The sequence below is a fragment of the Equus quagga genome, chromosome 12 (genome assembly GCF_021613505.1).
Source record: "Equus quagga isolate Etosha38 chromosome 12, UCLA_HA_Equagga_1.0, whole genome shotgun sequence".
NCBI lineage: Eukaryota > Metazoa > Chordata > Mammalia > Perissodactyla > Equidae > Equus > Equus quagga.
Window position 1 is genome coordinate 77485685 of NC_060278.1, and position 16377 is coordinate 77502061.

Below are 16377 nucleotides of genomic sequence, written 5' to 3' on the forward strand. Positions count from 1 at the left end.
CTAGTTCAGATAAGAATTTTCTTTGCTAACTAATCCATTTTCCCAGAGTTTGCTCAAAAAACTTCATTGCAATAATAAGAAACAAAACATTAATCAAATACTATGAACTAAAAGAATCTTTGAAATGAAAAACAGATGCAGGATGCTTTTAATTCTGTTTTAATATTAAATATTTATTTTGTCTTATTTTATATAATAGTCTGTTTCCCCATTTACAATAATTTAGTTCTTTGATAAATGTACAGATGTAGTCAACATCAGTTAATACATATACCTAAGCATTTTTTCAGAATACGAATTAAAATTAAAATTTCCGAAAATTGAAATTAACATGTGAAGAAGATAAAATCAAATATCAGACCTTAAAGAGATCAGAAGGGAACCAGAAAGACTCTTAAAGAGTCTAGCTTCTTTACATGCTATTTCACTTAGTTTTTTACAGAAATTGATAGCTTTCTCAGGATCTCGCGTGTAACTGACCTCAGAAATATGTCTCTAGTTCCTTTCCCTACTGATACCTAGGGGCAAGTGGCTCTGACTGGGGGATCAGACACGGCATAGAAGGAGAAAGGGGAGCTTTGTGAAATCTGTCTGAGCAGATGGAATTTGTGATATGATCTGAAAAGGCTGCATGAACCTAATGTTAGCTCGGGTAACAGGAAAACTAACGTTTTCTGTGACCAAGGCTTTGTAATTTAGGTGGGGACCCAGAGCACTAGTCAACAATTCACAATCGATCCCATTCCATTTTCTCCTGGCGCTCCTTGTTCATGATAACATGGAAGGATCCTGATAAAGAAACATTTAACTACAGATTACCAAGAGCAACATAAAAAAGCAAAAGGTTCTTGTCCCATTTAAACAGTCATTACAGGTAAATATAATTTGAAGCTATTTATTGATAGGCTAAGCTTTCAAGAGAAGTATTCGAGATATGCTAATAGTCAGAGCAAATTATCCTAATGCACCATAGGTGGGAATATCAAAGTCAGGCAAGATAAGAGAGAAAACATACGAGACAAAAATATATTCCAGAAACAACACCCTACTAGTCTGCTTTGCTATGCCAATAACAGCCTGTAGGCATTATATTTCCTTGCTAAATTACTAAAGCTTTGTTTAACTGTTTCCTCCTTCTGGGGCATTTACTGCACCTGCTTCACTTCCCAGACTCCATTCGCCCTCGGACAGATAAGGACCCAAACAAGGGTCATCTAAACCCAAGATAAGTCACCTTTGTTGTAATTGTTCAAAAGGGTCCATTCAGCAATAATAAAAATGCTTTAGGTTGAAGAGGTTTGCTTTCGTTTTGTTTTCATTGAAAAAAAATAGCTTTATTAGAGTAAAAACACAAACCAATCTATGGAGCTATCAGTCAGGATAATGGTTACCGTTGGGAGGGGGTGAGGGACTGGAAGGGAGCACTCGGGGACCGTGGGGCTGCCAATGCTGTTTCTTGATCTGGTGCTGCTAACGTGGGAGTGCTCATTTTGTGAAAACTGATCCAGTGGGACAGAAGATTTGCCTGTTTTACTGTATGCATGATACACTCTGATGAAAAGCTTAAAATAGCTTTACAGACTCACACGGAAAAAGTTATATTCTTATGCTTAAATTACAGTAATTACCATCAATGAGAAATTCACAAAAGCTCTTTGGACATGAAAAAATGGACATATCTGGGCATATTTAAGTGGCATTTTAGAGGGCACCTGCCAGCCTTCCAGTCTAAATTCTGCCTCTCGCTCCGTGGGGGCCCCCTCCATCCACCATCTACCACCTCACTGGCCCTTCCCCTCTGCTCTCTCTTAATCTTGTCAGTGTCATCTTGTCGTCACTCTCTTGTCATCATTTTGGAAACTGTAACTGCACATTCTACACACTGCGAAAGTTCTAAGCTTCCATATAGGATGACGGGAAATGTGCAATTTCCTATAATTTTTTAAAATTATTATTAATTGTTTTGGGTGTGGGGGCTTTTTGGGGAGAAGTGGGGAGTGGTGGAGAGTGAGGGAGCAGTTCTGTGTTTCAAATCCCCAGGGCATTAATGCAAATCCAAACCTCTGGGCTTCCTCGGCCTTCTTTTCAAACAACTTAGCCAGTCTAGAAATTACGACTTTAGAAAGTTAGATTGCGCTTGCAAGACAGGACGTATGACGTGAGATTATTTATATACATTTATTACCTATGGGTATATATACATATATTTATATTCTTGCTCAATTACCAGAGTTTTGTTTGTTTCCTCCTCCTTCTGGGGATCATACCTGTGTACCTACTGCATATATTTTTTGAAGGAATTTAAGTAGAAATAAAACTTTTGGATGCTTTGCAAACTGACTTGCTATAAAGAGAAGGGATCCCACATTTTATGTAGATTCACTTTCTCTGAAACATCTCTATTTCTTAAAAAGGGTAAAAAACTGATTTTTTTCCTTTTCAAATTATAAAATATGAAAATCAAACGCACATTAAAGGGAATGGAAGAAAGTGCTGATCTTCCCACTTGTACAATAAAAGAGTCGTCTGACACATACCGACCACCTTGATAAAATCCATGGCCCTCTAACTATTGGGGGACAATAACTTTTATGAACATGTTTTATTGAGGGTTTCCCGTGTGTCGGGCACAACACAAAGCAACGCATGTGCCTTCATTCATTTACCATTAACAGGTGTTCTGTGGGTATACCTTACAGATGAGGAAACTGAGGTTGAGATTTAGCAAGCAACTTACCCACAGTGAGATCTGAATTTGGAGGGTGAAAGTGAAGGAAAGGAAAGAACAAAGAAATGAAAAGCCTTCCATGCCCAGAGGTTGTTGGACAAAGAGACAGGGCCCTGGGATGTGAAACAGGACAAATCAGAAGGTGGGCGCCTACTGTACAGTTTTTATCCTTCCACTTTCCCTCGACGTCCTGACCAATACAGAGCAAGGCCAAGGACCAAAAGGAGAAGGCCAGATTCTCAATAGCCTAAGTCCCTAGGGGAGAAGGAGAGAGTAACTCCCCTTCCACCGTCCACCAGAACTCTCCCATCATGCTCAGGGTCCTTTACAACCACCTCCCAGCACCAGAGCCTGATAATACACAAATGCAAAATAAAAGCAAGGATAAAGTTGCATCCTTTGATATCTGGTAGCCAGGAGAGGTCATTCGTTTATCTGCTTGCCAAGTTCTGGAGGACAAGGTTTGGCCTTGATGTTCAGACTATATACACCATTACTAGTTGTTAAACCACTGTAATACTTCCATATGCCCTCACAGACACTGGAGCTTCCCAGACCTCCCACGATCAGGCAAAAGAAAGGTTAATGCCTGGCCCTGGTGCAACACAGTGTCTCCAGGACCCTGCTCCAGCTCCATCACCCACCTGCTGTCTGCTGTGATTGGTTAGTGTCTATGTCAAAGCTTTTGACTATGATCTTTAGAATGTCTGCAGCCTCACCATGACATTGGTAGGTAGCCAGCAGATAATGCAGGCCCCTGCGCCCTCTGGGTGACATCTTCCATTCCATATGGTGAGCAGGACAACAGGACCACTGATTATGGTGCTTCTACCACTCAAGGAACAAGAGAGAATCTCCTAACAATTCTAAATAGCCCCAAACTCATCACTTTCAAATGTCCCATATGCTTTCTAACAGGATATTCAGAATCTGTTTTATGAGTTTCCTCCCTTCCTCTTAAAGACCAGAGAGCAGGGTTCTACAATTTTTAAGTGAGATCAGATATTTGAGAGATTTTTAAGTTGTTTCCAGTATTTACTTTTCCTCTAAACAAGCAGATGGGTATGTACCCCTGGGGCAAGGGGCAGCACGTATTTCCCAAAGTTGGAGCCAAAAGGAAAGACACAGCAGCCCCCTCTGCTCAGATACACAAAGTCAGACGACACAGCCACTCAAAAATCTTCTCTCTTTCCTTTCCCTTTCCAGCAATCCCACCAGAAGCAGGTAAAAACGTTGAAAAATTTTTATTGCATAGAAGAAATTCAGAAGAAATGTATGAATGTGAGTTAAGCCAACCTTGGCATCAGAGACACTTCACAAAATATCCCAGAAGATGTAAAAAGGTTGTCCAGGATTATGTCATTGAGGTCTTTTGACCTCTTAGGTAGAAAGGTAACCTTTGGATGAATTTCTCAAAATGCAAACATAGACATAAAATGAAATTCACAAACCAGCAATAATTTACACAGGCCAATGAGACTGTGTTAACTGTCATAATTTTCAAGTTATTTCACAAACCTTATCTCAGTGGTTTCAAAGTGTGGTTCCCCAGACTAGCAGCATCAGCATCACTCAAGACCCTATGAGAAATGCAGATTCTCTGGTCCCACCTCAGACATTCTGAATCAGAAACTGCAGGTGGGTTCCAGCAATCTGAGTGTTACCAAGCCCTCCAGATGGTTCTCATGCACACGCTGATGGCTCTGAAATGTGAGAAGGGCTGCTTTATCCTACTAGCTATTCCCAACTACTAGATGAAATAGGAACTGTAGCGTTCTCTCAGTCTTGCACAAAAGGCTGCAAAGATTCAGGGAGGTTAAGTGATTAAACTAAAGTCACACAGCTGACTGCCAAAAGAGTCAGCAGGTAAACCTAGGCCCTTGGGTGCAAGATCTAGTTCTCTTTTGTCTTCAACACACAGTGTCACTAAGATGCAATCAAATTAGCTTGATTCTCGAAGGGCAAATATGAACTGCGAAGAGTAGACGGCTGACACCTGGGGAGGATAAAGGACTCCGAAGAAAGGTATCCTCTTGGTCCACATATCACCATGGAGACCAAGAGAGGCAAGGAACTTGCAGGATAGTTCATCATATTCCAGATAACTCGACTCCCGGGTGCAGTCTGGGTTTTCCCATATAAAAGATCTGAGATCTACCAGCCCTCTCCTTAGCGCCTACATCCTTCCTGGAGGGCTTCCCGGGAAACTCACTGTTGCAGTGCTCAGAGAAAGTTCTTCCCACCTTCTTCAGGTAGTGTTTGACTAGTGGCCTCTCTGTTACTCTCACTGCACCACTCACAATCTCTGTCTCATTGGTATTCTTGATGATAGTTTGTCCCCTCCACCTAACATATAAGGACTGTAACAGGAGAGAGTTTGTCTAGTTCCTTTTCCTCCCCAGGATCTAGCCCAGGCCCTGGCATCAGTAAGTGAGGAAGAAATAAATGTTACATAAATGCACATAACAAAAATCATCTACCTGGATGTATCAAAATGTGTTTCCATAGAAGACCTTCATTTTCAAAGAGACACTGGGTGTTTTCTTCCAAACTAGACATTCTGGAGAATTATTTAAAATACAGTTTAAAATCATCACTGTGAAGAAACCCAGCACTTGTGCCAAACCCCCTTTTTTATTTCGTGAAGTCTCTTTCCTGCTGTCTTCCTTCTGCCCTTCACTCTCTTTCTCAGTAAATCCATCACCACATTAGTTCTCTGTTCTAGGATCTCAAGATGAGCAAGACTTTTTATTTGTTGTTGAATTGCATTTTCTATTTTTTTCCCTCGACACAAACAAAGCATTTAATCTGTGTCTGAATTTATTGTTTAGATTCTATTCTATTTACAAAAACATCCGGTCATTAGACTGGGACAGAGGGAGAAAAGCGTCAAGTCCCCAGTTAAAGGATCCATGTTTACATCCTTGCCTACAGCGTTTAATAATTGGCATGAGCTTTCAAGGAAGCTGTGGCTCGTCCTCCAAGTTCCGTTTGCGCTTCCAACTGGACAAAATAAAGACAGACCCACTCAGCTAAGTAACTGGATTCGCTACCTGGCATATTTAAATTGTTTTCAGACACTAGAAAATGGCTTAAAAGAAGATTAAAGAAAAATACCTTGGAGGATAACAAGCCATAATTTACTAGATGGAAAATCTTTTCAGCAAGAACTCCCTATTCTCCTATAATTCCTCCTGTTTAAGAGATGTCTTAGGCATTGGGACCTAAATTTCCTTAGATCCTGGCAGCTCAGGTTTATTCAGTGGGTCGCTCTTATCAAACCTTTTGAATGACACCAAGGACATAAAATTGATATGATAATGTCCTCCATCTGAAGATTCCCGTGTTTTCAGCAAGATTATTAATTGAAGTGTTTGAAGGCCATTGGTTGGGTGGGGGAGAGTCACTTGACGTCCAAGGGTCCAGGACTCATGCGAAAGAAACACTGGAGATCTGGAGCTGGGCTAAACTCTGCCCTACCTGACAAGACCTGGGGAAATTACGGGGGAATGTCTTGATGGGTGTATTTTAAGCTGAAGACTCCAGCCAGCTCAGTTCTCAAAACTAGCCCTCCCCATTTGCCTGCCGGCCCTCTGAGCCCTCCTTGACCCCGCAACCCCCCCCCCCCCACCCCCCGCCCCGGTTTCTGCTCTCTAGTCGTTCCCAGGTGTGTCCTCTCCAGTTCTTCTCAGGGCCCCTGACTCCTTAGCCAAGGCGCTGAAGTTTGGCAAGAACGACCACCTGTCGGCTGGAATGCTGTGTCCTCTGCCGCATGGGCTCCCATAAAAGCGCTAAGATGGTTAGCAATCACTAAACAGTTTCGGACTTCGGGCTGTTCCTTCTCGAAAGGGGGTAAAGGCGGTAATAGAGGGTGCGTCTGCGGGCTGAGAGGGACGCGTCTGGTTCACACCCCAGCGCTTTCCAGCTGGTCCCAACTTCACACTCCCCACTTTTCCAAACTCTCAGGACCGTCACCCGCCAAAGCCTGCCCCTTCTGCTCCACTGGCCCCAAAGTCTTAAGACCCTCAGGGTGCGCTTGCCAGATCCAGCCAGGATGTCAACTACTAACCCCCGTGGCCACAGGAGCGCGCGCAAAACCCCTGCTGTTTGCTACCCGCCTCAGCGGCTGCCAACCTGTGCGCCCCCAGGCCGCCCCTGCCCGCTGCCGGGGCGCCCATTGCATAACGCGCCCCTCGCCCCACCCCCACGCCGCCCTGCCCCGCGCCCCGGCCAGCGCCCCGAGCCCGGCCGCCCCAATACTTACATCATCCCACTTGACGAATTTGGTGCCCTTCTTGAGGCTGTCGGACACGCACACAGGCTTGAGTTGCAAAGCGTGCACTCCGGGCTGAGCCCCGGCCATCTGGGCTCATTGGGGCTCCGGGCGGCCCAGGCGAGCGCGGCAGGGACGGGGCGCGGAGCGCGGGCTCCTTTCTCTGCTCCGGAGGCGCTGACTCTGCTCCCACGCCGGCCTCCCCCGGCCTCCCGGCCTCCGCACCTCCTCCGGAGCGGCTCAGCAGGCAGGGCGCGCGCGGGCGAGGCGCCGGGCCATGCCCCGGGCGGGACGCGGGGCCGGGCGCCCGCGGTGGATGCGGAGCCTCGGAGGGCGAAGAGAAGCCGAGCCGGGCAGCCGAGGCTGCCAGCCAGCGCCGGATCCTGCTCCTCAGCCGCCGCCGCCTCAAAGCGCACCATTCAGCACATCCTCTATACACAGAGGGAGAGAGCGAGTGACACACGCTCGGCGCCCCCCCACCCCCCGCCCTGCTCCTTCCCCTCCTCCCTCCTCCTCCTCCTCCTGGCCCCCCCTTCCCCGCCACCCTCGCTCGCTCGGTCCCTCCTTCCCCCGGCGGCTTCCAGCCCAACTTTGCGCGCTGGGTCAGGCGCTAGGAAGCGGGGACGCAGCGGCACCTCCCGGCTCCAGGGCCCCACTGCAGGCAACGCCTGCTCCTCCCGCACGCCCTCTGAGCATGCCCCGTGCCCTGCTTGCAGGGGTGCTGGGGGTGTACCGGAGCCACGTTCCTTGGGGTTTTGGGGGGAACTTGAGCGGGAGCCTGGACATGTCTTTGGATCTGAAGTCGGTGGGAAAAGGGAGTCATCGGGAGGGATCAGAGAGGCAATCCACAGCTTTTCCCTTGAGCTGGAGCTCTCCAGCGCCGGCCACAAACCAGCTTTTTGAAAAGTCAATTGTTATTTATTAGTAGAGAAGAGAGCAGTTGAGAGGTTTGGAGTGAGGGCTCTTTGAGGAGACTGCCCCGCGCCTGATGTTGGCAGCGCGCTGGTCTGGAAGCCGGGGCATGCGGTTAAGTTGTACTTTTGAGATAGAAAGCCCATCCTGAGAGAAGCAACGCTTTTATTTCCCAGGGAAACAGAAGGCCCCCTCTGCTCTGTGTGTGTTTGCGTGTGTGTGTGTGTGTGTGTGTGTGTGTGTGTGTGAGAGAGAGAGAGAGAGAGAGAGAGAGAGAAAGGAAGAGAGAGGTGTCTTACCGATAGAAACTTGCTCACTTAGAAGACAATTCTAAGAAAGTATGTCTTCACTTATTCAACAAACATTTCTCATTTCTTTTAAAAAAAGAAAGAGATAGCCTCACCAAAATGGATAAAATTTAAAAGACTGATAATACCAGTGTTTGAGAGGATGTGGAGCAACTGGAACTTTCATCCAGTTTTGGAGAGAGCATAGAATGGTAGAGCCACTTTGGAGAAGAGTTTTGTATGAAATTACACATTTATTTATCATAAAACCCAGAACTTCCTCTCCTACTTGCAACACACCCCCTTATCCGTGAGGGATGCACTGGAACACCCCAGTAGATGCTTCAAACTGCCCATAGTACCGGACTCTATATATACCATGCTCTTTCCTGTACATACAAATCTACAATAAAGTTTAATTTCTAAGTCAGGTACAGTAAGAGATTAACAATAACTAATACTAAAATAGAACAATTATAACAATATACTGTAATAAAAGTTACCGTAGATCTTAACTAAAGCATACTACTTTTTTCCTTCCCTTATTAAATCCAGACCTTTCACCTTTTCACTTAAAGGAGGCACTTTACCACTTCTCTTTGGCATGTCGGAATTGCCAGCATCACTACTCTTGCACTTTGAGGTCATTATTAAGTAAAATAAGGAGTACTTTAACACAAGCACTGCGATACCTACAGTTGATCTCATAACCCAGATGGCTATTAAGTGACTAACAGGGGAGTAGCATATACAGCTGGACACGAAGGACAAAGGGATGATTCATGTCTTAGGCGGGACTAAGCAGGACTTTGTGAGAGTTCACCAGGCTACTCAGAATGGGAAGGCAATTTAAAACTTATGAATTCTTTCTTTCTGGAATTTTCCATTTAATATTTTGGGACTGCGGTTGACCACGGGAAATTGAACCTCACAAAGCAGAACCACGTATAAGGGAGGACTACTGTATTTGCCCAAGAGAAATGAAAATAAGTGTTCCCGCACACTTGTGCAGCAGTGTGCACAGCTTTCTTCATAATAGTCCAAAGCTGGAAACCACAAATGTCCCTCAACAGGTGAGTAGATAAGCAAATTGAGGTTATGCCTGAACAATGGAACACTATTCAGCACTCAAAAGGAATGGATGTGCAACCTCGGGGGTGAAATGTGCAGCATTTAAGCCTTGTCAAAGAAATTGGACACAATAGATTACACACTGCATGATTCCATTTGTAGGAATTCTAGAATAGGCAAAGTAGTCTATGTTGACAGAAGGCAGGTCAGTGGTTGCCTATGGTCAGGTGTGGGCACAGATAAACAGGGAAGGAGTACCAGGGAACTTTTGAGGTGATGGAAATATTCTGTACCATGTGTATATACATTTGTCAAAACTCGTAGAACTGTACGCCTAAAATGAGTGCATTTTATTGTAAGTAAACTATATCTCAATTAAGTCATTTTAAAACACGAAGAATATGAACAAAGAAAGAATGAGAGAAACATTCCTTTCTCTTAAGTGTCCACTCTCCCTGTCCTCTGCCCCCATGGCTTCCAAGGCCCAATGTTTATAAACTCAGTCAAAATATTACCAAATTTACTATTAAATATTTCAATGCATTCAAAAAACATGTATTGATCACCAGCTGTATGCTAGGCACGATTATAATCAGCATGGATAACCTGGTGAACAGGACCCCTGGCTCCTGCTCTCTTTTGGGAGTCACACCTTATCCTTGGAAGCCACTTGCCACAATCTCTTTAAAGCTTGATTTGTTTCATTTTGATCACATGTCCCTAAACTAAAACCCAAGTATACTGCCCATAGATTTTCTAACCAGCAGCTTTGGCTTGCTCGTCACCTCACAGAAGGCACCGGTCATGTTCTCACATTGCTTTTTTTCTTTACTTGCCAAGGACTGTAACAAACTCTACTTCCGGGGGTCCTGGCCTTCTCGCTTGTCCTTACAACTGATCCTACCACAGCTGTTCTTTTCTCCTTTCTTTTCTCCCACAGTCTCTCAGTTATTAGTTGGAAAGCTTATTGGTCAAATAGGTTTTACCTACTAGAATGATTTAGGAAGGCAAAACGGACCAGAGATGTGCTCTCTAGAAGAAGAGTTCAGAGGATTCGAAATGGATTCTAGGCTAAATGAGAAGGTGGATTAAGCCTCTTCATCGTGGCTTATGGCATCATTGTTCTCTGTTCCATGTCCCTCTCTGTATCTACACATTTTGCCATGTGACCTTGTAGAATTCAACTAGACACCCTGTGTATTTATCAACTCCACTGGCAATGTGACTTGCTTTGGCCAATGGGATGTTAGAAGACGTGACTTGAACAAAGACTTGAAATAAGCTTGTGAGGTTTGGCTTGACCTTTTGGGTTTCTTGTCATTGCCATGAGATCAATGTATCTCATGCAGCCACGTGGGGTAGACCTAGGCCCAATCTTCAGCTTGGAGGCAAGTCCAACAGACCTATTCTGGATCGCCAGAACCCAACCAACCTGCAGACTTATGAGCATGACGATAAATGCTCATTGTTGAATGCCACCAAGCTGGGGAGTAATTTGTTACGTACCATTATCGTGGCAATAGCTGGTTGAGTCATTCATCCAGTATTCCTGATCCTTCCCAGCTGTTGCTGTGAATGTGAATGTAACAAGGAGAATAAAGCTGTAGAATTCTCAACAGTGTTTGTCTTCGAGACAAACTTGTGCTGTGGGAGCTGCTTCTGCCAGCAAAAGGAAGCAGTTTGATCCAGGAGGGCTGTGGGATAGACCCCTTCAACATGTAGCATAAGGCACAAGACAGCTTGCTTCAACTCTTTCATTTTCCACACCTCTGGTTAAGGGTGCAAGACAGAAGCATTTTAAAGTGTGAGGATTTTTGCCATGCAAAGGGACCTGTAAGAACATCCAAAATTGTGTGAGCCAGGCCTGTGATCCATCAAGTTCAGCGTTCTGTTCTGTTTCTAAAACAATAGAAAGCTCTGCTTTTCGTAAGAGCACAGAATTGCCCTCCAGGATGTCAGCCTCAGGGAGTTGGTAAAGCTAACCTTTATGGAGTACTCACTCTAGGCCAGAGCACTAAGCTAAGCACTTCCCAGACAGCCAATAACGTAGCCCTTACTACTCAACTGCACCCTCCCATCCTCCTTTTCTTGTAAGTAAACTGTGATTTGGTTCAGGTGGCAACACTGTGCTTAGGGAGGCGGCTTCCCCCTCTTCCCAGGGAATGAACTGTGATTGGACTACTGACCTAAACCAATTATAGAATCCCATTCTCCCTTGTCTATGATTGGTCTAGGAGGTGGCTATGGCCTCAGATCCGGCCAATGTATTGAGGGAGGTGGGGCTTCTGGGAAATGTTTCTCTCTTTCTCTCTCTCTCTCTTTTTTCTTTTTCTTTTCTTTTCTTTTCTTTTTTTTTTTTTTTTGATATGTTGTTGTGTAAAGAGTTCAGCCAAGTAGAAAGACACAAAGAGCTTTGATCCCCCTTCATGAAATTGTTAACCCTTTGAGTCATCTCTAGTCTTCCTAAGTAAGAAAACAAATGTCTTTATTGCTTATGCATCATTGTTACTCTCAGCTGATCAAGTGGACAAATATTATTATTATTTTTATTTTTATTTGAGGAAGATTAGCCATGAGCTAACATCTGCTGCCAATCCTCCTCTCTCTTTTTTTTTTTTTTTTGCTGAGGAAGACTGGCCCTGAGCTAACTTCCGTGCCCATCTTCCTCTACTTTATATGTGGGATGCCTGCCACAGCATGGCTTGACAAGTGGTGTGTAGGTCCGCACCCAGGATCTGAACTGGCAAACCCCCGGCCACCGAAGCGGAACGTGCAAACTTAACCACTGTGCCACCAGGCTGGCCCCTTAAATGGACAATGTTATTATCCTCCAATTTACTGATTATAAAACTGAGACTTGGAGAGGTGAATTAACCTGTTCAAGGTCACACAACTTGAGATAGTTTGAGACCTAGGAACTCTGACCTTAGAACTTGACTCTTAACCACCATGTTAGGCACTTCTAGAACTCACTACTCAGATCTGAGTAGATTCTCCATACTTTTAATCACAGTGTAATATAAATATTCCCAATTCTCCTGGAAAAGTGGTTGTGTGTGTAGCCCATTCTCTTGTCAGTTCATGATTCACTTAAGCCCACCACAGTGGGAAGGACAAGTATTTTAATTTGAGCAGACATTTTCTAACAGAAGTTCTATCAATTACTAGCTGTGTGACATTGGGAAAGTTTCTCACCCCTTTTGAAATACAGTAGCCTGATTCATTAATGGATGAATAATAATAACAATGAAAGTTTATTGTATGCCAGACACTACTCTAAGGGTTTTACACTTTTAATGCATTAATCCTCACATTAACTCCATGAACTGGCTTACTATTATTGTCTCCATTTTATAGTGGAGGAAACTGAGCCAGAGAAGGGTTCAATGATGTCCAGGATTTTCCAGCTAGAAAGTGGAAGAACCAGAATTCAAACCCAGGCATTTTGATCCCAGAGCCACCACGTTTAATTACCACACTACGCTATCGTGAAGAGTTAGTGTGAAGATCAAATGAAATCATATATGCAAGTCTCTGTCATGTAGTTAGTGCTAATCAATAGTAGTTCATGCATTTATAATTATTCTAAACTGGTACTACATTGCCTTTGTGTGCTCTAGAATAACTTTTTTATGCAATATTCAAAGACAGCATCCTACTTCTGTGGTCTATGATTTAGTCAACTTCTTTTTGCCTGCACTGACTCTATAAACTCAATCATATCCATTTTCATCTCTAACCTTCTAGAATTCAAAAGCTCTCTTCTATTCTGAATAAATGAGTTCTAATTGCATCTAAGTATCAGGGTTCCTCTAACTCTATCTTTTTTGAAATAATGAATATGGAGAATATTCATATGGAGAAATATGGAGAAACACTGGCCAGAATTAGCTTTATGATAATCATAAAGCTTACATTACTTTACATGAAATAGTCTCTAGCACATAAAACCCTCCAAGTGTGCTGCACCATACTCTTTTCCTACCTGGCTGGCTGGAACGAAGTTGATCCCCAAGGCGACCTTGGGAGCCATGCATTAAAGAAGGCAGAGCAGAAGACTCTGTTAGCCTGGGTCCCTGAATGACAGCAGGTTAAAGGTCATCCTGATCACTTGTTCACCTGCGCAGTACAGTTATGTGTACTTTTAGAGTATTTCAGCTAAGAAATAAATGTCATTACTATCATTATCATCATTACATTTCACATCAACGTAAGAGATAAGGTTTATACATCTTAGTTGGTAAATAAGAACACTCATTGTGATGAAATGGCCAAGTTCTGACTCAGTGAAATCTGTTATCAAATAAAACACTGAGGGGCCGACCCAGTGGCACAGCAGTTAAGTTCACACTTTCTGCTTCGGCAGCCCAGGGGTCACCGGTTCAGATCCTGGCTGCAGACGTGGCACCTTTTGGCAAGCCATGCCGTGGTAGGCGTCCCACATATAAAGTAGAGGAAGATGGGCATTGATGTTAGCTCAGGGCCAGTCTTCCTCAGCAAAAAGAGGAGGATTGGCAGCAGATGTTAGCTCAGGAATAATCTTCCTCAAAAAAAAAAAAAAAAGTAAAACACTGAGACAGGCAGAGACTCAAAAGAAGACAACTTAAAATTATCACCTGCACGTGGAAAAGAGCTACACGTTTCCTGCCCCGGAGGTTCTTATTTGAACCCTTTCTTAATAGCACAGTGCCTTTTCTCTAAATTCTATCGCGTGAAAGAAAAAACCTTTCAGACTGCTTTAGTTATGTTACCAAAATGGTGGCACTTTTTTCTTCTTAAAAAACAAGAAAAATGGAACAAGAACAAGGCATGTCATGCAGATTTATCATTGATATCTGACTACATACTTTCAGATTTAGGTATGCATTCTAAATGTAGCTTAGAATGTGCTATATATTGCAATTTCATCAGTCAAGTGAAGTATACATAAGTATTGTTGTAAGAGTAAAATCCATAATCACTAATGATTATGAAAGCTATTAATTTTATGTACAGATTAATTATTGAGAACTTTCAAGTAGTCAAATAAATAGCAAAATAAACAATCAAAAAAAAAAACAAGAAAAATAACCTGATATTCATTTAAGGTCTATTTTACCCTTCATTTTTTGAAATCTGGCTGATCATCTTAAGCATCATTTTGGGAAAAAAAAGAATTTGGAAGCTCAGATCCAAAAATGTTTAAAGAAAGACAGTCTCAGCAGAAGCCTGATTTCACAGAAAATGCAGATGCTACGGAGTGAGGGCCACAGAAACAGTATCTCAGGACTGATAAAAGCACTGAGGGACAACCTCTTCACCTCATCCTATTTTCCTCCTGCCGTCTCCAGAGCCTCTGACGCAGTGATTTCGACGCACAAGTGGCAAAATATAATCTTCGTAAGTCAGTTTATCTTCCAGACAGGTATCTTCTCTGTTCTATAAAAGTAAACCTCAGCACACCCTAATCCTCTTTCACTTGAAATGTAACTACCAAGCTTTGGGTCTCTAGTGATGTCTTGACAGAATTTCAAGGAAATTTTTTTTAATTTTTGAGCTTCAAACACTAAGAATGCTTTCACCATTTAAGAAAAATCTTTTGGCCCATTGACTGGTTTCAGCTAATAATCCTTTTCCTAATTAAACTAAAGTTAAATCCTACAATTTTGCACCCCTTCTTCTTATACAAAGATTTCACTCACCATTTACTGATATAGTAACAGCTATAAAATATGGATAACCAATTTTTCACATTTTCCAGGGCTTTTAACGAACAAGGATACGACTTCGTTTCAGATCAGAACTTCTCTCTCCGGGCATTCTCTCCTTTCACTATAGTTGCCTCACCTTAAGGATCTAAGAGCAAACTCTTTGACTGGTTATAACTCTTCATATTCTTATTTAAAACATGTAAAGGCAGTGGGGAAAAGTTACTTTTCAAAGAGACTCAGGTAGAGAGGCTCTAGTTGCCTGTCCAGAATCCATTCCCCTAGAGCCCATTAGCAGTAGGACTCAGTTGGCTCAAAACCTTGAGAGTTCCCTGGGGGAAAACTTGAAACTGGCCCCAGTACATGGAGGGCAGGAAGAGACCAAAGACAAAAGCAGATCACTCCAGATTGGTAGATGGCAAGTAAGCAAGGGAACTTTCATATGAAGCTTGTCTTGGGCGGCCACAAGATGAGCAGATCTCCGCATCCACCCACCAGAATCTTAAATGTTTCTGTAGAGGCCTTAACTGGGTTCATTCACGTATCCAGTCTGGGTGGTCCCAACAACACATTGCTCTCTCAAGGCTGCATCCTTGAAAACAGCTCATAGTGGGGGAATAGTGGGCAGAACATGCATTCCGAGGACAGGGGAAGGAATGAGGAGCCTCCCATTGCCCCGGTCCAGCTCTTAGGTCAACAGGCAGTCACATCCACTTGATGACCTCCTCCAACAAACTCCAATTCAATTTGGAATAGCAATGTGCTTTGTTCACCTTCCTTCCCTCTTCCTTCTTGCTCCTTGGAGTGCCCACTTGATGGCTAAAGTTCCAGCCACATGGTGAGCTTGAGAATGGAAGCCAGGAGCTAGGCTGGTAGAGCAGAAAGATAGAAATCATTGAGTCTCCCAACAATCACATCGCCCTGGATCACCTGGATTTGAAGGGAGAAAGAATATAAGTTTCTATCTTGTTTAATCCCCTATGATTTGGGGATTTTCAGACTATGCAGCCACAACTTACACTAACCGATATAGAAGCAAACACTGAACACTCTGGTGGCTTCTAACGCTGTTGTTTTGTTCCACATCGGTTCTCTACTGCCTTTCAATGCTCTGTGCCAGCAGGTTAGGAAAAACGTCTTTTGTTTTTTTCATGTATTTCCCCAGGGTTTCTGTTCCTGAACAAATTGCTGGTTCTCAGTCATTCTACCAATTCAGGATCAGTATAGAAAAGCTGGTTTTCATGGAAAAAAAAAACTGTACTCAAAGTATTTGTGAGGGTGAGTAATGAGGGAGCTAGCATAGTGATGCATTTTATTAAAAGGAAGTCCCAACGCTGCTGTAGCAGCTACATAATTAGAGAGAGATGTTGCCATGTATGTCAATCTACAATGATATACAGAGACTGTGAAGTTTTGCTT

At 43.5% G+C, this 16377-nt stretch overlaps 1 protein-coding gene across 1 annotated transcript in view; it reads right to left on the reverse strand.

The window, feature by feature from the left end:
- Positions 1-7127, reverse strand: part of PLCB1 (phospholipase C beta 1) — a 666959-nt gene extending 659832 nt beyond the window's left edge. The window contains exon 1 of the mRNA XM_046679966.1: positions 6993-7127. Coding sequence (XP_046535922.1) covers positions 6993-7091 — 99 coding nt within the window. The 5' untranslated portion in view covers positions 7092-7127. The remainder of the gene's footprint in view (positions 1-6992) is intronic.
- Positions 7128-16377: the final 9250 nt, after the last annotated feature.